The sequence below is a fragment of the Lepisosteus oculatus genome, chromosome 2 (genome assembly GCF_040954835.1).
Source record: "Lepisosteus oculatus isolate fLepOcu1 chromosome 2, fLepOcu1.hap2, whole genome shotgun sequence".
In the NCBI taxonomy this organism is placed as follows: domain Eukaryota; kingdom Metazoa; phylum Chordata; class Actinopteri; order Semionotiformes; family Lepisosteidae; genus Lepisosteus; species Lepisosteus oculatus.
Genome location: NC_090697.1, coordinates 68,739,120 through 68,762,022, shown reverse-complemented (window position 1 = coordinate 68,762,022; position 22,903 = coordinate 68,739,120). Strand labels below are relative to the sequence as shown.

The window sequence follows — 22,903 nt, the reverse complement described above, 5'->3', positions numbered from 1 at the left end:
CGTGGTATTTTAACAGCCTGCACTCTCTTTTCTACACTGTAATCACTACCAGAGGCCTTGGCAGCTCTCCCCCTCGCCAGTTCGCTTGTCAGCAGTGATTAATGATCGGCAGGCTTGGCGCTGCCTGTGTTGCCAGTTCCTGCATTGTTCCCCAGACACTTAATGAACTCTGACAGACTTCACCCTCCCTCCCTCCCTCCCTCCCATTCTCTCTCTCTCTCTTTTGATCCACATGGCCCAGCACAGCCACAGCATCACGCGGGCATCCGAAGGTATTGTGACGCTGATCGTTGAAAGAGAAGTCACGGGAGGGAAAATCGTGATTATGAAAATGCCCACCTGAAAATATTCTGGCTCCCAGTGCTCAGTCTGTGCCACGTGCCAGGAGAGAGTAAACAAATGCAAACTTCCTACTTCCTCTAAGAGAAAATGAGCCAAAATCGCAAACAGAAGTTGTCTACTGGCTTGTGTTAGTACTGGCTTCTACATGCCTGTGCTAAGAAGTGGATCAAATCTAGTCGTTGATTTATGCAAAAATGATTAATGGTGTGAATGTATACTATTTTCATAAAGAATAAGAAAGTAAATGTGCCTATGAATTTCTCAGGGCATTTGAAAAGAACCCACGGATTGTCAGAGTTCCTGCATCAATAAGGACACGGAGTGAAATCTGGCCTCATGTGATGTATTTTATTTTAATGTTAATACACATTAACACATTACGTGCAACGTGCGCATTTATTTTTTCTAACGGTGAAATGTTGGTAGGAGTTTCTTTAAACCAATCACTGTAAGAGGAAATTGTGATTTGAGAAAGCTACATGACACTGGACTGAAACGGTGGATAAAACTGCAGCATTCACAGTTCACAATACCTGCCTACATTGCACGCGTTTCTTTCGCGAGGCAACTATAAAATCAAACAGTCTTTGTCTCCCTCTGTTGGCAAACATGACAAGCGATTATCACCTCTCGTGTCCTCACGAACGTATCAGGCGCGATTCAATGACGCAGGCACTTTGGGCATTATGGGATAAATATGTTTTCTTAATTTTTTTTTAAAACACCAGAAATACAAAAAAGGAGGCAGAATAATATGAAATATATACAGAAATAGACACTTCAAAGCCAGAGGAATTCACAATTGTGAAAACTAAAAATTATAAATTTAAAAATTATATTAACTTATTGGATATTTCCATTGTATGTCTTGCCTTTTGATTCTTTAAATTTCTAATAGAATTTAAATTAAAAAGGAACTCAACTTTAAAAGCATGAATAGAGGGAGCAGTATTTGACCATTTACGTTTGTGGATAAAGTATTTTGCCAGAATAATTAACAGATTAATAATAAAATCATATCCTTTATCCAAATCAGATCTAACAAATTATAAAATAATATTGTAGTGCTCTCGGGCTCACGTGAATATGCACCCTCGCCACTGCCACCTCAGGTTGGCCCCCCACTGATGGGGACTTGAACCCAGGCCTCCAGCGTCACTCAACAGGGACCCAGCCAGTTGAGCTTAAGCTAAATCACCCATCAGCTGCGGTCCCTGCTGAGTGATGCCAGAGGCTTGGGTTCGAGTCCCCACCGGTGGGGGGCTGACCTGAGGGAGGAGCAGCGAGGGCGCTACATTGGTGTCAGGAGTGGGATGGGAAAGCCCTTTGCCGAGGACAGCGAATTAAGCGGGGGAGAGTGTAACGCATACGGCCGACATTGCAGGTTGTGCGAGCCGGCTTTCCAGCGCCGTGACATCACCGCAGCTGCCAGGCTGATGGGAGACTTCCCTGTGGAGTGACGCCAGAGGCCTGGGTTCGAGTCCCCAGCGGTGGGGGGCCGACCTGCGGCGGCAGTGGCGAGGGCGCATACCCACGTGAACCCGAGAGCGTTACAATATCAAAATCTTTCAATTTAACATTTACCTTTACATGTTGAGCAATAACATTTTGCAGATCTATGGGAGAAATCTACTTGTGAAACTGACCAATTTGCGATGCTAGCAAAAAGTATTATATTACAGGGATAGCCACCCCTAGCCCGGGAGAGTCAGAATCCATCAGGTCTGGTAGGTCACCTGCAAGTCATCTATTTGTAAAGCCTAAGATATCATGTGAGTTTTGAGCTCTTTAGTAAGTTGGGTCTCCTACAACGCGAATGGCCGGGCCGTGGTGCTTATGAGCTTCCTGCAGTTAGAGTATTTATTTCAAACAATCCATCAATTACTTCTCTGACGACTTGCATAGGTGATGAAAACTAAATTGGGCATGCGTTTAGACATCAGTGAGTTAAGGGTGACCCAGAAAACTTGCTGGAATGTCACAGTACACGCAACCAACATTGTGCGACAGGGGGAGATTATGTGGGGGAGCAATGTTTGGCATTTCCTGCCTTTTTCCTGCTGTTTTTGGTACTTGCGCATATTCCAGTTATCGTTGTACCTCTCTCTGTTCGACTGGCTTGGACTGTTACATTGAGACCCCGTCTCGGGCTGGACAGTGTAGTCCACCAGGTTTTCCGAATAATTTTAAATCCCCCGTGAGTACAAGCAACCTGGACCCTGTTAACACAAACAATATTACTTTGAACTATTGATTTCACACACGTCATCAGCTGTGCAGGCTGTAGTGTACTAGAAAACAGAAGGCACGTCATCCCTCCATCACCAGGACTGAATGTCAGATTCCAAGAGCTTTATTGACATGACCGAAACATTACTGCGTTGCCAAAACAGAAACATTTAGCAGACATCTACAGTAAAAACATGATTGGACACTTGGCATTAATCAATACATAAAATATGCTTTAAGTCGGTAATATCTGTTTCACTCCGCTACTGTAGATGGCAGTCTCTGCACCACAATGTATTTCATTCTACCATAGACATCACAGACCAAATCACTAGAGCGCTTGTATCTTTTCCGGAAGTGGTCGTGCAGGTGATTAATTTCTCTGGAGCGAACGCGAACAGGTAAGGCGATTCGAGATATGTTACTTTAAAGCGGGGGCCGAATTATCTCGACACTGGACTATACAAAGGTGTTTCTGTCTCAAAAATCCCATAGTCGTCAATACCATGTATGTCTGGACTTCATAGTGTGATACATTTCTTAAACACAGATGGACTTAATTAACTTCAGTTTCGGTTACTCTAACCAACCTTCGAATGTGTTCTTCTGATTATGACTGTCTGCACTATAAAGATAAATGACGTTGCGTTAAGGCTCTGTGTTGGAATAGCAGTTAAAGGAATAACAGGCGTATTTGCTCCTTGTTTGTATCCTGACGCAAGACGTGTAACATCACATCGTATGGGTGACATTATTCAACAGAAGAAGTACAAAAATGTTAGTTAAGGCAGCGGACTGAAAAGGTCATTTACCTTAAATGAATGCAGGCTGTACTGAAATTCGGACAACGGGATTATATCGAACTAGTAACCGCTGAGCAGATAAAATCTCCCTCCTTCTCTCAGGCGAATCCTCTTAATATCAGGAGAAACACGGGGTCATATATCCTATTGTAAGATCCTACACCGGCGAGTTCCGGCTGCAGGTTTGCTCTGAGTGAGCAGCTGTTGGCTTATTTGTTCTAAGATCTTAGGTTACCGGTCAGTGAGTTCCAGGAAATGTGCACATTGAGTCAAAGTTTGAGCGATCCTCGAAGTGTTGTCGAAACCAGTGCTTTCCATGACAAATGTATTGGTTATTTAAATTAATATTATTTCCACCGGGTTATGTAGCCACTGGCCAGCACCTCTCCAAGATGCAATGCAGATTAAGCAATGCTTTGTTTAAAAAGTCTAATATATTACACAGTGTGTAGTGACATAAACCACTATGTAAAACTAGCTGTGCACTATATTGTGGAAAGGAGTTTGAGATGATAACCTCAAATGAAGTTAAAGAAATAAAGGTGCAGAAGAGTTATCTAGAACTTGGAGATCTGCACCTTGACAAATGTGTTAAAAATAACCACAATTCTGCCCACTATGTTGTGGCACTGGAATGCGAAGGTATTTAGATCTATTTTTCTTTACACTTTACACTAAATAGACTGTTCCTGTGAAGAATTTCCTGAAGAAATTTTAAAAAGGGGCTTCAGGAATCAGTGTGTTGATGCTGGAAGAGGTTTTATTACATGGAAACAGCCAGTCACATGAGCACAGTATGACTGACATTCTCAGTTAAGAGTGGGGGCTCCAAGACTTGTTCTTCGGATTACCAATCCACATGATGTTTTTGCATCAGAAGAATCCTGTTTCTCCAAAGTGTACACTTTGTGGGGGGGGGAGTATTTGATGAATAACTAACTAAATAAGAATAATTATTTGGATTGCCTTTGCTTTATGGAGGCGATGTGTGCCGCAGCTTAGAGGGTGTCAGCAGTCCAGTGCCAGCAGCCCTGACATGATGCTGAACTCCCGGTCCTGGGTCGCGTCTGACTTCTGCTTCTTCCCCCCAGGATGACGCAGCTCGGCGCCATCGCCTCCGTCGTCATGGCGATCACCGCCGCTGCCCTGTTCTCCTCTGTGCACAAGATCGAGGAGGGGCACATCGGGGTGTACTACAGGTCAGTGGCCACGGCTCACTTCACTGGTGCCACCGGTGCCCCGTCTGCTCTGCCCGCGGCTCGCGAGCGAGAGTTTTGCATTGCTCAAACGGTGCAAAGTCATGAAATCGGGCTGCAAATGGACGGGGCTGTTAAAATACTTTTCAAGGTGGTTATAGTGACAAGGGCAGCACGGTGGTGCAGTGCTTAGCATTGCTGCCTCACGGCGCTGGTGCCCTGGGTTCAGTTCCTCTGGTGCTATCTGCGTGGAGTTGTTATGTGTTTCCTGTGTTCATGTGGGTTTCCTCCAACAGTCCAGAGACATACTGGTAGGTTAATTGGCATCTGGGAAAATTGGCCCTGGTATGAGTGGTTCTGTGTGTGCCTCGCAATAAACTTGTGTGTCATTGTCAGGGGGTATCAAGCCTTGTGCCTGTTGCTTTCCAGGATAGGCTCCGGCTTCTCCGTGACCCTGTATTGGATACAGTGGTCAGAAAATGGATGGGTTATAGTCACGGCTTTATTTTTCCTCTTTCTCAGTCACTTTCACTGTTTTCCTTGCCTTCTGCAGGGGTGGTGCCCTCTTGACGTCCACCAGTGGTCCTGGGTTCCATCTAATGTTGCCCTTCATCACCTCTTACAAATCCGTGCAGGTGGGTATTCGTGTGAACGTTTGCCTTTGTAACTCTGTACTTTTTTTTTTAAGTGTTGAATACAAATAGAGCGTTTGTATCTATCCATACATAGAACTGTAGAATCTGCATGAAATTGGAATGAAGGCAGTTTTTCCAAGTTTGAGTTCAAGATCTTTAACCTTTTGCTTTTGTTTCGCTTGTGGCCACACTAACAACTGTTTTTGCCACGTCAAATGAATCCCTCAGTTCTATCCGAAATTCATAAAATGTCAAAGTTTCTTGTAACTATTTGTAGAAATGTCTTTTTTTTTCCATAATGTTAAGCGGCAGGAGATGAATCTTTTTTTTTCCTAAATGAATCAAGTGGTGACAGACTGGAAGATTTCCTTTTGCAAGCTTTTAGAACTGTATACGGTATGGGAATTTTACAAAGGCATCATTGAGCTAAAACAAAGTTCAGTTTATTGGAGATCCACCTGTGATTACTAAATACAGAAAGTGTGTAACAGATCACATGGTTGGATTGATCCCATGAAATTAAACTATCTCACTCAACAGCCCTTTTCTTATAAGATCAGTATTGAAGCTACATAGTTATAGTGCATTGATGTTTTTGCTTTCTGCACTGTTTGGTTCATTCTTGTTCTTTATTCTGCAGACGACATTACAAACAGATGAGGTTAAAAACGTCCCTTGTGGAACAAGGTGAGATATTGATGGGTTTTCTTGCTTGCCTTTATTTGAATAATACTGATTATAACTCGAATAGTTCAGATTACCACTAGTGCTAATATTACTGTTCTTTCACAGTGGTTTGGCAGCGTTGAACAATCTTGATAATGAGTTTTCACTGGCTTATCTTTTACCACACGAGGAAATGGCCTCCTCCTGCTTCCAACTGTTATTGTGTTCTTCAGCACCTGTATATTTACTCTATATCTGTATCTTGATTTCTGATCTGTACAAGTTACACCTGCAAATATTAAAGATATACTCCTATTACAACACGGGTATAGACTACAACTGAAGTGAGAACAGATTTGTTTCCTCACTCCGGTTTCTATGATCTCTTGGCAGTGGCGGTGTTATGATCTACTTTGACAGGATAGAGGTGGTCAACTTTCTCATCCCTTCAGCAGGTAATTCCCTTACCTACAGGGGCACACCCATTATTAACATGGTTACAGGGTCCTTTAATCATGCACGTTTATCACATCTCCATCTGTCAGTCATTAGAAGGCTGCTTGTTCTTGTTATAGTCTCTAATTGGTGTTGCTGTAAGGTGGGATCACACCTCGGATGGTATGCTAGTCTCAACACACAGCCAGCATGTTATTAAAAAGATGAGAGGAAACTGGCACATCTGGAGAAAACCCATGTGAGCATGCATGAATCTGAGTCTCTCTCCCACTCTCTTTGTCTCTACCTGGAGTATACGATATTGTGAGGAACTTCACTGCAGACTATGACAAGGCCCTGATCTTCAACAAGATTCATCACGAGCTGAACCAGTTCTGCAGTGTGCACACCCTCCAAGAAGTCTACATTGAGCTCTTTGGTGAGAAATGCACTCCCTCTGCTGTACTGTGATCTCCTCATTGCTTCTGATAATTGTGCTGTGGCTCCTACTGTATAAGTGCAGTGGGACACTTTGTGCAAAAAAAAAATAATTACGTGGTGAGGAAAAAACTCTCAACATTGGAAATACTCCTAAATTAATAGGAAACTAATTTAAAATGGTCTAGAAGATGCTCTGTGTTTGCTTAATATTAACAGAGTTAGGCTGTTTTTCCTGAAAAGTGAATGATGTTCTCAGTTTTCCACTGAAACAGCTGAAAAATACTGCTTAATCCCAACCCAGTGCATTTCATGAAAACTGACACCAGAGGGCGCACCAGAAAATATTTACCATAGATAAGTTTTAGAGTGCATATTGTGCCAAGGAGGAACTTGCTGAATGACTTTCAGTATTTTCTTTGCACTATAATCAGTATAGCAAAAAACATTTGGTAAATCAGTTTTATTTTGTTTCTTAGCAATTATATTAGTTGTTTTTGTACATTTTTGTGTTGCCTGCAATGATCAACCCAATTTGATTGCAGCATTGGAGCTGAACAAGCTTTTTATAGGAAACTGTGGAACAAAAGGGAGTTGACATACAGATAGTGGTAAAAATACACACTTCATAGGTCATTGGGCCATCATGAGCAGCTAGTAAGGCCTGCATGCACCAAGGCATAGTCTAAACGGCAATAAACTCATTTCTGGTTGACGGGGGAGGAAAACACTGACTGGGACGTCATTCAGGAGTACCCCATTAATGCTCAATTTGGGTCAGATCTGGCGACTGAGAAAACCATGATATATAGTATGGTTAAGCTCAGTGTCTCGTACATCAAACCACTGGGCAACCACACGTGCTCGAAGGATGGCCGCCATCATGCTGGATGGAACTCCTCACAGCAGGAAAGAAGTGCTGCAAAATGGTGTGAAGATGATCGCTCACATTTTTGTTTTAATTAACATTGAACTTGACTTCTAAAGGAATGAGTGCACTCAAACACTCGTCCTTTTGTTGGTGGAGGATGTTTCATTTGACCACGTCACATTTCTCCACTGCACTTTCTCCACGTGCATTGCTGGTGTGATGAGCGGGCTTATGCATTGTAACCCGACTGCAATGTCCCGTTCACAGAGATCTCAGCAGACCATTTTAGATGAAACTGGCTACTCACACCCCAAGTTAAAATGTGAAATCCGTTGATTTGCAGTGATTGCCTCTTTTGCCCTTTGCTAATGACATCCCCCCCCCCCCATCAGAGTTCCAAGCTGACTTCTTCTTAGACACTTGCTTGTGTAACATCGGCATGTTGTGCGCTCCTGGTCACTGAATACATCAGTTAGGTCCTGCCAAATGCGTTTTAACACTCACCCTCTTTCAAAGTCACTGAGCTCTCTTGCTGTCATGCCAGCCATAATGATTTTAAACTGATCCAAAATTACAGGCCTGTCCAGACTTGTATTCATTACCCAGAGTATTTAGGGATATTTGCTTAATTAGTGCATGAATCACAGTGGTGGAAGAGCTTGGTCTCAAAATACTGATCTAGTCTTCCTTCATATACCCTAGGCTTTCCATTTTTTGTGTCCACTAATTGTAAGTCAGAATGAGTGTATTTTTGCTCAGAATCCCTGCACTTCCGTGTCCTCATATGTAAATTAAATGGCATGTGACCATGAAAAACTGTTAAATATTTAAGTAATATAAAAAAACTGATTATATAACAACATGGCTTTTTTTGCAAACTGGAACTTAAAATGTGAAACGGAAACAATTATATTTGATTCTGGATTGCTGCATGTCAATCATTAGTGATTTCATATGGAGGCAACAGAAAATCAAATGTGTATTTTATCTCAAGTGGAAAAAAATATTCTCAAAGAATAGTGATCCACTCGAGTTGTGTGAAATAAGCCAGGCTTTGTAATGAAAGACAGAAGCCATCTGTGTGAACTGTGTGAACTTTTGTCTCCAGAGTTCTTCTCAAAAGGTGATGAATATAGTATAGTTCCTGATTTGGTTTTTGTGGTGGCCATGCGAGCACTCGAATTCCTTTGCTAGCAAGAATCGCAGCTGGCGGTGACGTAAAAGCACATTTCAAACTTCATCAGGTTTTGCCGTGAAAGTGTATCCAGAGCTATTGCATTCAAAGATAATCTATCTCGCATTCCTCTTTCCTTCAGATCCTTGTCAGTGCAAAACAACCTCATGAGTCATGCAAAAATTACTGTTAGTAAGTTGTCTGGACTGCAGATCCATAAAGGTTACTGGAAGCATTTTGCCCTCTTCCAGGGAAAACGTTTTGCAACAATTACTAAGGGTTCACAGTTTTAGCTTACTGTGTAAATTTAAGATGTCCTTGGATAGAATACTTCATGTGTTTATGGATATTGACAATGAACTTGGTGACTGGATCCATCTTGGATCCAATACCTACCTCATGCTACACTACAAGCGTTTAGGTATTAATGCTTCCATGGTTTTATTAGGTCATAGTGGCTGAGTGTTCTCCCTGGCTTTGTCTTCACAGATCAGATTGATGAGAACCTTAAACTGGCTCTGCAGAAGGATCTGACCACCATGGCCCCTGGCCTCATCATACAGGTGAGAGAAGGAATGGAGTACATTTAGGCAGTTATTATAGGCTGTGGCAGAGGACTCAGTTTTGCATGACAGTTTGATTCCAGCATTATCTGCTGTCGTCACACCACATTAATAATGCAACTGCATTTTGCCAGACAAGTTAAAGGAATTCTAAAATGGTTTCTTCTCTAAAAGAAAAGTGCTTTATAATCTTATTTTTTATTTTTTATCTTTTATCTATATGATTGATGGCTGAAACTGATACAGATATGCAGATATTTTCTGTTAGAGATGTAGATTTGGGGGATAGATTTTTATTTAATTTTGTAATCTATTTACTTCTTGCCTTTTGGTTTGGTTTATAATAAATACGACTTGCTACTTTAAAGTGTCAAATACTCCAAGCTTTAAAGCAACATAATGTAAAAACTGTGCACGGATTAGAATCCTTATGCAAAGAAGTGTAAAATCTTGTTTCGATACAGTATGCTTTATAGTGTTGACTGCTTACCTGAAATTTGATTATGAACATTATGAACATTGATTATGGAACATGTAACAACAAAACATCCCTACTCTTATTTTCTCCCAAGCATTTTTTCTGTTTTAATTAAGACCTTCCAAGTAGTATTTGTGTATGTGTTTTAGACTTTTTTCCATTATTTTCTTAATGCCTGTTTATACAACACTTCCTGTAATGCATGGTAGCTGACCACAAAGGGCAAAAGATGAGATAAATCATAATATAAACTTGGATTGGTGTTTCATTTCCCGCCTCTTCCTTTTTTTCCTCTTGCCTTCAAGGCTGTTCGTGTTACAAAACCCAACATTCCAGAATCCATACGCAGAAACTACGAGCTAATGTAAGTTCTCTACTGCTTGCATTCCTTGTTTGAAAGGATGTATGTCAGTTGTTTTGTGGGGCGATAAATCAATTTCTGACATAAAGCTAAGAAAGGAAAAGCTTTCTTCTGAGGATTAATGGTCTTGGGAATCAGCAGAAGGATTCTCATTCATTGAAAGATCTTGTATTCAAAATGTCTGTGTTCTCTTCTAAGCTTCTAGTAAATTTTAAGCATTACATACCAAACTCAGTCAGCTTTTGCTTGGTTTGAGTGAGTTAAGGACAGATAATCATTTATATGCCTTTTCATTTAAGTATTTGTTTGAGTCATTAGTTAAGTCAACATTTTTAGCATTTTTCCTTGTTAATAAATAATCAAGCATGAAGAATTTAAGGGGGGCATGCCTGTCTATAAAACGATTAAGTATGCAGATGGGAGGAGGCCATTTGGCATAGAACTTGTTCGGTCTTTTGTAGCTAGGTGATCCAAAGCTCTCTTCCAGCCATTTCATGAAAGTAGCTTTGTTCTCGGTTTTGACAGCATGGCTATGTAGTTTGTTCCCACAATCCTTTGTGTAAAAGACAAAGTGCCTCTTGTTGCCAGTCTTAACTGCATTTTGCTTTAGGTTCCATTTCTCCTCTTATTCCTTTTTCACTCTTTCTATGTACAGTATGTCACTGCTGTGTGCGGCATATGACATGGAAATGTGAAGTGTAAGCGTGGCACGTCTCAGGCCTGCTTTAGGTTTGTTTTTGTTTTTTTTACTCTCTCACTAGGGAAAGTGAGAAAACGAAGCTGCTGATCGCAGCGCAGACTCAGAAAGTAGTGGAGAAAGAGGCAGAAACGGAGAGGAAGAGAGCTGTGATTGGTAGGTGAGGAGGGCGGGGCTGAAATGAAAATTGGAGATGTCTGAGACATCGAAGTACTTGGTGATGATGAGCTGTGATTGGTTGTTTCCCTTAAAGGGTGGGATGTGGTATCAGAAGTCGATCTATAGGTTTGTGCCACCACCTGGTTCATCTGAAAGATGCACATTCCACTCTGCATTCACTGACAAGTTATGGGACATCATTAAAACTGTCTAAGTATTAGTCCTTCACTGTTAAAAAGAGAGCAGTGAATTTATTTGGGGGTGGAATTGCAAAACAGAGCAAGATGGGTAGTCAGTTAATTCTTTTTAACTGCTTTATCCAGTTTTCTGGGAGAGCCAGAGCCTTCTGAGCATGCAAGAGGTGTAAGGCAGGATACACCCTGGACAGGACACCAGTCCATCACAGGGAAAAGATAGACACAAACACACATTCACTCACAACAGGGCCATTTTTACCAGAAACCTATCAGTATGTCTTTGAACTGTGGGAGGAAACCTGTGTTAACATGGGGAGAACGTACAAACTCCATACAGACAGCACCCCAGGGATTGAGCCCAGGACTCCAGTACTGTGAGGCAAAAATGTGCAGCCTCAACCTAAGTCGGTTAATATGGTTCAATGTTAAAAAGAGATAATTAAAAGATGGTACAGTATATCTGTCAAAAAATACATCACATGCACTCAAATGAAAAACATTTTTTTTAAACGGGTGCATCTCTGCCTTTCTCCACTTTTCTTACATGTGAGTGCAAATTAAATGTTTTAAGGACAGAACTCCTGAAATCGTGACTGTTTCAAAGTAACAAAATAAGCCTGTAGACTCAGGATTTATGACATCTCAGATTAGGAACCTATTTAACATCAACAAAGCATTGCATTTGTGCTGTATTATAAGATAGGAGACTTAAACATGTTTTAATTTTAGTTATAAATTAAATTTTAATTTAATTTTATCCCCTAATGTGGGATAACGGTGCCCTTTCTCTTATTAAACCGATACCTTCATCTGTTTGTTCACCCATTAATTCATTCTGTTTCTATCCTACACAGAGGCGGAAAAGCTGGCCCAGGTGGCAGAGATCAAGTATGGGCAGAAGGTGATGGAGAAGGAGACGGAAAAAAAGATCTCGGAGATTGAAGGTGAACGTTTGGGAACGTAGAATGGAAATGTTGACAGCCGTCAGTAGTGACAGCTCTCCTGTCAGTAATCCAGCCATCTCCTCTGACTCGCAGTCACTGCTTTGTGCTCAGTGAAGGGCATCGCCATGAGATGAATGTACATCCACTCACAGAAGTAGACAGATGTTACTGAGCTGAAGCAGACAAAGGCAGAGTGAAGAGACCGACTAGTAGATACACACTAGTAAACCCATATGCTTACAATGGAAAGCACATTGTAGAATATAAAAGCACAAGTGTGTAGAGGGAGATTTTTAATGTGGTTAAGATCTATTTTTGAATTTCCCCCATTTTAACCATATTCTAGATTGTCACCCCTAAAATAAGTTTGGAGGTATAAATATTTTTTAAATAGTTGCAGGATTCATTTTGCATTAAAATCCTCTTGAATAAGCACTTCTCAGTACAATTCAAGCTGCAGTCTTTTTGCAGTCTAATTGTTCTTCTGTATTATATAAATTCGAAGTTTGCTAAGATGACATAAACACAAGGAGCAGATCAGCTCTTAAAATTAGTGAGCATTAAGAATTCCTAGATTCTGCTATGAAAAGCATGCTTTCTTCTAAGATCTTGTTTACATTGTAAAAGGGCTGCTTCATCTCACTCGTGGTTTGAAATGCACTCATCAATGTCGATTTCTAACCTTGAAATGTAAAAAGTGTTGCATTTCCCCTTTATGATGTGCGTGATAGTGTTCATCATCTACACTCAAAAACAGTAAAAATCCATTAGTTACTTTTCAAATCCCTATTGAAGATGAATTTAAATTGTATTCAGAAGTGCAGATTAACAGAAATTAAGAGCCAGAAGAATCTATAGGACTTGTGTACTATTTAATATTTTTGGATGTTTTTTTATGGTAGATAGGGGATATTTATTAAAAAGAAGCGAATTTTCTCAGAAATCACTGTTTACTATACTGAACCTGAGATCCAGGAGGAATGATTTAGGAGATAATGCGATGTGGTGGCTCTGTGGCTAAGGATCTGTGCCTGTGGCTGCAAGGTTGCCGGTTCATATCCCACGGCTGGCAGAGGAATCCTACTCCGTAGGGCCCCTGAGGAAGGCCCTTAACCCCAACTGCTCCAGGGGCGCTGTATAAATGGCTGACCCTGCACTCTGACCCCAAGCTTCTCTCCCTGACTGTGTGTCTCATGGAGAGCAAGCTGGGGTATGTGAAAATACAAATTCCTAATACAAGAAATTGTATATGGCCAATAAAGTGATCTTATCGTAATTCTGCAAGGACCAGCTGAACTGCCAGCAGTGAACAGCTACAGTTATTTATCCAACGCAAGTTGTGGGTTATAGGATTTTTTTATTTGGTTTTTAATTATTTTCAAGTAGCATCTAGAAAAATCCTTGCACAGCTAGCTAAAAAGTAAATATCTTGATCATCACTTTACTTTTGCTTACTGTTACAAATGCAATCGAAGCAACAGAGGCATTGTATTTTTTGTGTGAGTTTGTACTGCTTTTGCTTAATGGCTTCACCAGCTGTTCTGATAATATATTAAAATTATTGCCAGATGTTTATTTGCTGTGTTAGTCATGGAGCTACAAATGTAGCTCATTGATTTAATGATCTCCTTGAAAGAAGCTAGTTAGTCATCTTTGTTTGACTTCAGATTGCTCGAATGCCATCGTACTGTTACACATACATTCAAAAGTGCTACATTGTTATACAGCCTTTCCCCTGGCTAAGCAAAGGTTGACTTGCATAAATTCAGCTTTACTTGAAAACCTTCCTGCAGCACAAATGCTGCGTTTTTAATGAGGTTTTCTATGTTTTAAGTGATACTTGGTTGTGTGAAACGTGTATAAAGGAGACTACTGTATATTTAAAAATCACTTTAATTGATTGGCAGTTCCACCTTGCTGCCCAGCAAGTAGTCAAACCCATTTACAGATTTGTAGATTTTGTTTCTTTCTCGTCCTTTAAAGAGAGACTAAAAATGGTTCTATTATAATTTACTATTAAATTAAATTATTCCTTTGCTGCTGCCAAGTTTTAAAAACAGGTTTTTCGTTAAACTGTTTGTTGGAATCCATGTTGAAAGTTCAGGGGTTGAAGAAAACCCGAATTTCCTCTCTTCATGCTCTCTAGCATATAAGTAGTGACCCTTTTTCTCAGCAGTGGGTAATCATAAGGAGTTTCAGATGTAGTCATTTCACAAGACAAACATCTCTCCAGCCAAGCAGTCTGTAGCCAAATATGCTTATTAATACAATTTGTTTCCCACAGTAAAATTATTGTCTACATCTTCTGAATTTACTCTGTGTAGTTGTGGAGTGTAATATTTGCTGTGAGATCATGATTAATTTTTGATTAATAGTCAGAGAGATTTCACACAACATTAAGTTCTGTTTCATGATTATTTAGAGAACATCAAAACAAGGTGGAGACACTAAATATTTTTCAGCAAAACAATAAAATGTCCTTTCAGTTTTCGGAATTGTCATGTACTTGTTTAAAAAGCGATATTTTATTTTCCCTTGATTGATTTAATTTCAGTTATATTTGTCTAGTAGAAGTTCTAAAACTCAGCTCTTTACGAAATAATTTAATAAAAAGGTTGTAACTCGAAGTCTGAAAACAACCCATGGATATGACTCAAGTGCTATGTTTGGATAGTTCAGGGCCACAGATGTTTTAAATATTCAACTGCTTCTCAGTAGGCCTTCCCAAGCTTCTCTTTTAACAAACTTAGTTTTAAAAAAATCTTTATTAGCATGACAACGTCTAAAGATGTTAAATATGATGTTTAACATTAAGGTTGTGACTTTTTTTATCCCTGATTTAAAATTAAGTTTCAAAATTATTAGGCTTCCAAAGAGCAGTGTTTGGAGAAACGTATCTCAAGTAATGTTAACTGTTCCTGTTTAATGATGTGGCCAATTAACTCCAAGCTTGGTAGATTTTCTGTGTAAGATGACGACAATTTGACTGCATTTTTCTTCTGAAAAACCCCTGTACTGATTGTTGTGAAACTTTGGGGGGTTTCATCAATGTTGAAACCTGTTCAGATGTGCTCCTCTCAGATTGCCTTCATGCTGATCTTGTCCATGATTCCTGGCCCCAAACACAAGCTGGTCCTATATAGATCATAATTTTCAAGTTCAGTGAGGCTGGGATTTGTCTTGAAGTCTTTAAAATCACTTCCACTTCATCATTAAATCTTGTGTTATTCTGTTCTTTGGATCATGCGATATTTGCAACAAAGTTTCTCATCAAAAAACAACAGGTGTTGTTCAAACGATTGCAACAGAAGCAAATACAAAAAGTAAATACATTGACTTTGCTTTCTAAAGCAGAGTATGCCTCAGTGCTGATATACTGACATGAATCAGATTATGTTGCACAGATTTCAAGACTTTATTTTGTGAGTATTAAGAGAATAATTGCACGTTCTAAACCTGTAGCTGAAAGGCTGTAGGTTCAAATCACGCTTCTCTACACAGATTGCTTCAGTAAAATTCCTAGATTTGTTTAAAAGTTTGTCAGCTGTAATTTCATGACTCGTACCATTTTTCCTAGCAGAAAAGATTTGGATGTTTTAAAAAGATTTGTCAAGACTGTCTTCATATACATAAGATGGATTTGAATGCACAAAATCATGTTCTACTGTACACTGTGTAGTATTTTTGTAATGTTAATATGATAATAATTATTAATTGCTTACACTTATATAGCACTTCTCTGGACATTCCATTCGAAGTGCTTTACAGATAATGGGGACTCCCCTCCAGTACCACCAATGTGTAGCCCCTACCTGGATGATGCAACGGCAGTCATAATGCGCCAGAATGCTCACCACACATCAACTATCGGTGGGGAGGAGAACAGAGTAATGAAGCCAATTCATAGATGGGGATTATTAGGAGGCCATGATTGGTAAGAGCCAAAGGGAAATTTGGCCAGGACACTGGGGTTACACCCCTACTCTTTTCGAGAAACCCTCTGGGATTTTTAATGACCATGAAGAGTCAGGACCTCGGTTTTACGTCTTAATCCAAAGGATGGCGCCTTATTTCTGTATAGTGTCCCCGTCACTATACTGGGCATTAGGACCCACATAGAGAGCAGGGTGAGCACCCCCTGCTGGTCCTACTAACACCTCTTCCAGCAACAACTTTAGGGTTTCCCATCCAGATACTGACCAGGCTCACACCTGCTGAGCTGCAGTGGGTTGTCAGTTGTAAGTTGCAGGGTGATATGGTTGCTGGCAGCCATACAGTATGTTACATATTAGATATTGTAATATGTTGCGAGAGGTTATTTCTGCCTCTCCAAGGTTATATATTCTACTGTTCAGATACTTTTAAATATCTGTTGAATAAGTAATCCATGATCACTTATTCACACTTAAGGAACATTTATCTCTGAGCTTATGTACAGATTGGAGCCGTGCACAAAGACTGTGCCATGAGCTGGTTTCTCGTGTTGTCTGTTTGTGTTTCTCTGAGTATTGTCAGCGGTTTAACTTCTGTACTAAACTTGGTTGTAGTAAAATGTCCTGCGGGTTATGCTGGGGGGTGGTAAGGGCCTCTCACCGGTGTGTACTTAGCATGGTACAGAAACTGTTTTACGTCTTTCTTCCCACGCCCACACTGTCTCCAGGTCTTCGTTTGCCTGTGTCAGTCGATCCTTACTGTAGCCTGTAGTTGCTGAGCCTGGACTTTGTCAAGGTCTGTCTCAGCTTTGGGTTGTTCACTCCACTTAGGTCTCATACCATGGCAAGGGAGTCTAGTATCTAGCTGGGGGCCTGTATGCCTTTGGCTTCTTTTTGCACTTAAATTGAGTTCTTAGATAAACTGTGCTGTGCAACAGGATTTTAGGTTGGAGACTGTTCCTCTGTACTGAGGAGGATGTCTGCTGCCCAGGTAGTCTGCAGCTCACTGATGATGGTTGAGGGATCTAAATCTAAGGATCTCTCTCTCTCTGCTTCTCTGTTGCCCACTCAACTCTTTGTTTTCCTAGATGCTGCCTACTTGGCCAGAGAAAAAGCACGAGCGGATGCCGAGTTCTACACTGCCCGTAAGAATGCAGAAGCCAACAAGGTGACTGATCATGGGACTGTCTTCTGTTAAGAGATGTAGACTCTGTAGGACAGTCTGATCTTCCTCAAATCTTATCTATAATAAAGACAGTGTCCAGGTATTTCCTTTTATACTGTTTTGGATTCAGCAAACTAAGTTGGAAGCCTTCTGTATACATTAAGACTTCCTCATAAAGATTTTCTTGACTCCTTTCAATGTTATGAAATTTCCATTACTGTCTGTTCATGTTTGGCAGGAGTGTTTGTTTTTTTTTACATGTCAGGTCCATTCTTGTTCATTTATCCCTTATCATTGATTAGAAGATGTAAGGCTTCTCAGTAGCTGATCGGGGAGACTGGCCCCTGCTATCTGAGTGCTAGATGTCTTTTAGCCTTGCCGTGGCTACTGGTTTTAATCTGGGTTGATCCCATAGTATACTGTAGTTCTGTGCCATGTGTGCCTGGTTGTTGGGTTGGATGTTTGAGGCAGAATAGGAAATTCTTTACCTCGGCTACTACCTTGGCCTCTGACAGCTTACAGTGTCATCAGTGAGAGCTGTTCTGCCCGGGATGATACCTTTGCTGATTCTTGAACCCTGTCTCTTGAAGCTGCTGAAGAAGTTTGCTGTCATGCATTTGAAATGCTGGTGCATTAAACACTCCTACCATGTGATCTGTGGGATTCTGGCTGCATGCTTCCAAGCAGACATTTGAAAAGTATGGCAAGCATTAATGAAACATTTATTTTTTTGCATCCCAGGAGGATGCTGATTCTATCTGCATAGTACTCCTTTTTTTCTTGGGCTGCCCTGAGTCATGAGCATGTATCGCCAAAGCAAATGGTACCTGGGAATTTCCAGGACCTAGACTGGTCACTACTTTGTGGCGTGGGGCATAGGAGGCTGGGTCCTGGGTGAGAACTTATTTGTCCATTTCCTCTCTAACCCCCACCCGTTTCTCTCTGCAGCTCAAGCTGACCCCGGAGTACCTCCAGCTGATGAAGTTCAAGGCCATTGCGGCCAACAGCAAGATCTACTTCGGGAGTGAGATCCCACACATGTTTGTGGACTTGGGGGCCGGTGCCCAGCGGACCTCGGCAGTGGACAGCATCTCCGAGGGCGGGGCCCAGGGACACAGCTAGGCCGGGCGCTAGGAGGGCCACGGAATTGAGGAAAGCCAAAGTGAAGTGGGTACCTGCCAGGGCACAAGGAAGGCAGGCTGTGAGGGCTCTGGAGGTTAAGTGACCTGCCCTGGAAGAGAAAGAAACTGTTTAGTTTGACAATAGCATTAATAATAGCACCTGTTAAGGGGTGTGTGGTGGGGGTGGGAGAACAAGAGTAGTCAAATACCAGATCTTCCAGTACATTCCATTACAGGATTTGTGTACAACCACCTCGTTGTTTGTTAAAACTGAGTTCACATTAATATATTGAAATAGCTCGTGGTATGTAAGCCTGGCACTAAAATGGAAGTTCTAGTATTTCCCTGCTTCTGTTCCATAGTGTAATGTGTTCTTTTAAATGTGCACTGTTGTGTTATTTTTTTTTTACTTTTCTTCCCTGTTGATTGAATCTGTTTGAACTTTGTAAAGATCAAGTCATAGGTAAGCACTGATTTACTGATGGAAGAATCAATCGTATCAGTAAAAAAGAAAGTTTAACCTATTTGTATCGTTAAACCATCTCAGTGGCAGAAATGCTTTTTTTACTGTTTGGTGCTATGACACATGATTTAAAAAGTTCCACATTGCACCTGATTGTGCTTATTAAAAAACTGACTTCTACTACATTGAAAATACTAAATTTTAGAAAAAGTTAAATGCATGTTTTAAGATTGAGTACACTGGGAAAAAAATAGCATCAGTTTTCCTTATGACTTGTTCAGATGGTCTGAAGTCTGGAGGTCTGCAGAGGGTTAGGTCAGCAGCAGCGGTGGTATACAAGTATGTGGCAGTATCCTTCTAAAAAGAATTAAGATGACTTGCTAAGCAAAACCAAATAAAATTCCATTTTCTGGTAACTGTACCATGTGTATTGTGCCAGACGCTGGCCAGGGAGGGACTGAGAGATATGAGCACATTCAATGCAAGATGAACTACAGTGACACCCTATGGTCGATAACACCATATGATCCTCCTGATTGTGAAACTGCAATTTGACATGTTTGTCAAAAGGGGAAGTGGGCAGACTGAAAGTTCAGGATTTTCCAGCGGATTCTAGCCGATTCTTATTAAAACAATTTAGTCCTCTGTCCTCTAAAGTGTGGCATAGTTTATTGGCCCATCTCCTTTGGTTATAATCAGTGGCAGCAGCATTTTATTAAATAATGGGTTTATCAAGAAATGCAATTGAGACATTATTTGAGAACATTATTCTTGGGCAATGAGGGAAATTCTGGTTTTTATCATCTCTAGGGGCGGCTTCTTTACTAAGCATTTCTGCATAGAGGGTTTGTTGTTTTTGTGAATAGGGCACCTGTCTGGCTTGTCCTCGAAACTCAGGTCAGTTTTTCTGCCTTTACTTTGGAATCTTTTGAAGGTTATTTCCTTTATGTCTTATTGTCCTTTCTGCAAAGGTCATGTCTAGTAGGTGTTTTTAATTTAACATCTGAATTCATTCACCTGAGGAGATCCATTGTGGACAAAGGCTTGTACATATAATCCAGACAAATCTCAGTCATGAATTTAAACAAAATGTTGGTGCACATGTACATAAAATAATACGTACTTTTTCTACCCAAGTCATGAGGGATCAAACATTTTATTCTCTATTTCATCCTTTTTTGCCTTTACTGTGTAAATTTACTAGCATCATTTTACTAACTATCCTGCTAGAAGAATGGAAAATTGCTAACTGCAACTTAAGCGTGAGCTGGCAACATGCATGGAACGTGAGGGGCAGAGCCCGCATCGGGCACCCTGAGCAGAACTGAGAGTGCCTGATATCTGCCTAAGCCATGATTGACAAAATCTGGAAGTTGTCTGCTTAAACAATAATTAAAGGAACCCAAGAATATTCTTACATTTTATCATGTACCAAGGCTAGCAGCCGTGGCTTTATACCATATATGGCATGGAATTGGACTGAAACTATTCTGGGTGGGTTTTCCGTTTGTGATTTTGTATAAAAAGCGTCCATTTGTATCAGTAAGTTGAGTCAGTGCTTCGTCGGCTTTGGCTCCTGTATGCATACGTAATGAAGGTAATGCCAGCTTATTTTTAGTTTTTCACACCCTATGTGCAAATAATGTCCATGTCAAGGGAGGTAATATCTGTGGTCTTACGAACATTACAGAGACCATCAAGTAGCCTGTTTTTTTAGGCTTAAGCAGAGCAGCTGACAACTTGTACAATGAGAAACTGGCTTGTGTCTCAAGGATTTTCCAGAATAGGGCCTTTTGTGTCCAATGATTTAGGCACTTCAAGGTATAATTTCTAACAGGATTTTCTACAACATAAGGCTTTTGCTGAACACTAGCAGTAATTGAGTTTAATACCTCATTGTTCAATGGAATAATGTTAAATGGGCAAAAAGTGCAAAGTGTTATTTTTTATTTTTTAACAGGAACCATTGATGTACAGTGCCGTGAAAAAGTATTTGCCTGATTTCCTCTATTATTGCATATTTGTTACACTGGATGTTCTCAGATCTTTAGAGAAAGTCTGCTATTGGATAAAGGGAACCTGAGTGAACTAATAACACTTTTTAATTTGATTATTTCATTTATTTAAAAAACAAAGTTATCCAACACCCATATCCCTTGTGAAAAGGTAATTGCCCCCTTACACTTAATAACTGGTTGTGCCACCTTTAGCTGCAATGACTGCAACCAAATGCTTCCTATAATTCAATATCAGTCTTTCACATCGCTGTGGAGGAATTTTAGCCCACTTGTCCTGACAGAACTGCTTTAATTCAGAAACATGGGCAGGTTTTCGAGCTGCATGACCCAACTACGAATCAGCTCACAGACGGGTGACTGGACATTCTTCTTAAGAATTTTCTGATACAGAGTAGAATTCATGTTTCCTTCAATTATGGCAAGTCATCTAGGTCCTGAGGGAGCAGAGCATCCCCACTCCATCACACTCCCACCACCATGTTTGACTGTTGGTATGATGCCCTTACTGTGGAATGCCATGTTTGCTTCACATCGGATATAATGGGACCCATGTTGTCCATAAAGTTCCACTTTTCCCAAAGAACATTTTCCCAAAGGCTTGGGGATCATGCAGGTGCTTCCTGGCAAATGAGAGACGAGCATTTATGTTCTTCTCGGTTAGCAGTGGTTTCCTCCTTGCTGCTCTCCCATTAAGCCCATTTTTGCCCAGTCTCTTCTGATTGTGGAGTCATGAACATTAACCTTAGCTGAGGAAAGAGAAGCCTGCAGTTCTTTGGATGTTTTTTTTAAGATCCTTTGTGACTTCCTGGATGATTTTCCGCTGCGCCCTTGGAGAAATTTTGGCAGGTCGGCCACTTCTGGGAAGATTCACTATTGTTGCAAGTGTTCTCCATTTGGAGATTATGGCTCTCACTGTGGTTCGGTGAGTCCCAGAGCCTTAGAAATGGCTTTGTAACCCTTTCCAGACTGATGGATATCAACAACTTTTTTTTCTGATCTCTTCAGAAATGTTCTTTGATCATGGCATAATGTGCTTGTTGAATCTTTGTGCTGGCAGCTTGACTCTGAGGGTAAGGGTCAAAATAAGTGAGGTTTATATCGAGCAGGGCTGGCTGTAATCAAGCCTGGCTGTGTTCAATCAACTGACTAATTATCCCTTTAATTGGGTTGATTTCACTAAGGGGGCAATTACTTTTTCACACAGTGCCAGTTGGTGTTGGATAACTTTGTTCATTGAATAAATTAAATAAGTAAAAAAAAGTGTTATTTGTTCACTCAGGTTCCCTTTATCTAATATTAGATTTTGGTTGAAGACCTGAAAACATTCAGAGTGTCAAAAACCTGCAATAATAGAGGAAATCAGGAAGGAACTTTTTCACAACACTACTTAAATGTTTCATTTTATTTTGTAATTTTTATTGGTTTTCTTGAATTTGTCTAGTATGATGTTAGTGTTGCACTGAACCAAAAAACTGCATCATATAAAACAGTTTCAGACTTAACCGTTCGTACCCTGGGTCTCCAGTTTTTCTGAATTTCTCAAGAATTTGCTCGTTTCAGGTACGAGATGCAAATGTTTCTGCATCTATTCAGAAGCCTGTGGAGCTGCTAAAGTAAGGTCTCTCAAATGAATTAATCCACTACAATTCTCATCTACCAAGTATGGCTGAGTGTTCAATAAATGCTACAAATGTTAGTACAAATTGAACTACTGTAGCTAGTAAAATCAGAAGAAATGTTATTGTGAAATAGTATACACTCATCGTTGGCTATACAAGTGCAGTTTGTTCCAAAATTTCCAGTAATAGATGAAAACTTGTAATGGCAACACTAAGTTCCCATTAAAATATATGTACAAATCTCTGATTCATTCCATGTGCTCATAACTGCCCAATATTTAATTTATTTGATGTATTAGAATAGTTTGGCAACATAAGTTGCTAAGTATGTGTTACAACATTTATCTACAATTCTTTTTTTACACAGACTGTTATGTTTAAAAGTTTTATGAAGATA

General features: G+C 40.4%; 1 protein-coding gene across 2 annotated transcripts; it reads left to right on the top strand.

Annotated features, from left to right (window-relative positions):
- Positions 1-2,901: 2,901 nt before the first annotated feature.
- On the top strand, positions 2,902-22,394 carry erlin2 (ER lipid raft associated 2). 2 transcript variants are annotated; one of them, XM_069181707.1, is made up of 12 exons: positions 2,902-2,972; positions 4,466-4,573; positions 5,124-5,205; positions 5,846-5,892; positions 6,265-6,327; positions 6,618-6,745; positions 9,279-9,352; positions 10,136-10,194; positions 10,953-11,044; positions 12,099-12,188; positions 17,209-17,288; positions 18,234-22,394. In XM_069181707.1, exons 2-12 carry the CDS (start codon positions 4,467-4,469, stop codon positions 18,405-18,407), a joined length of 996 nt encoding a protein of 331 aa, XP_069037808.1. In that variant the 5' UTR covers positions 2,902-2,972; position 4,466; the 3' UTR covers positions 18,408-22,394. The 2 variants fall into 2 exon arrangements, with proteins under 2 accessions (XP_069037808.1, XP_006625610.1); XM_006625547.3 differs by lacking the exon at positions 2,902-2,972 and having other exon boundaries at positions 6,265-6,326; positions 6,620-6,745.
- The last annotated feature ends 509 nt before the right edge of the window (positions 22,395-22,903 follow it).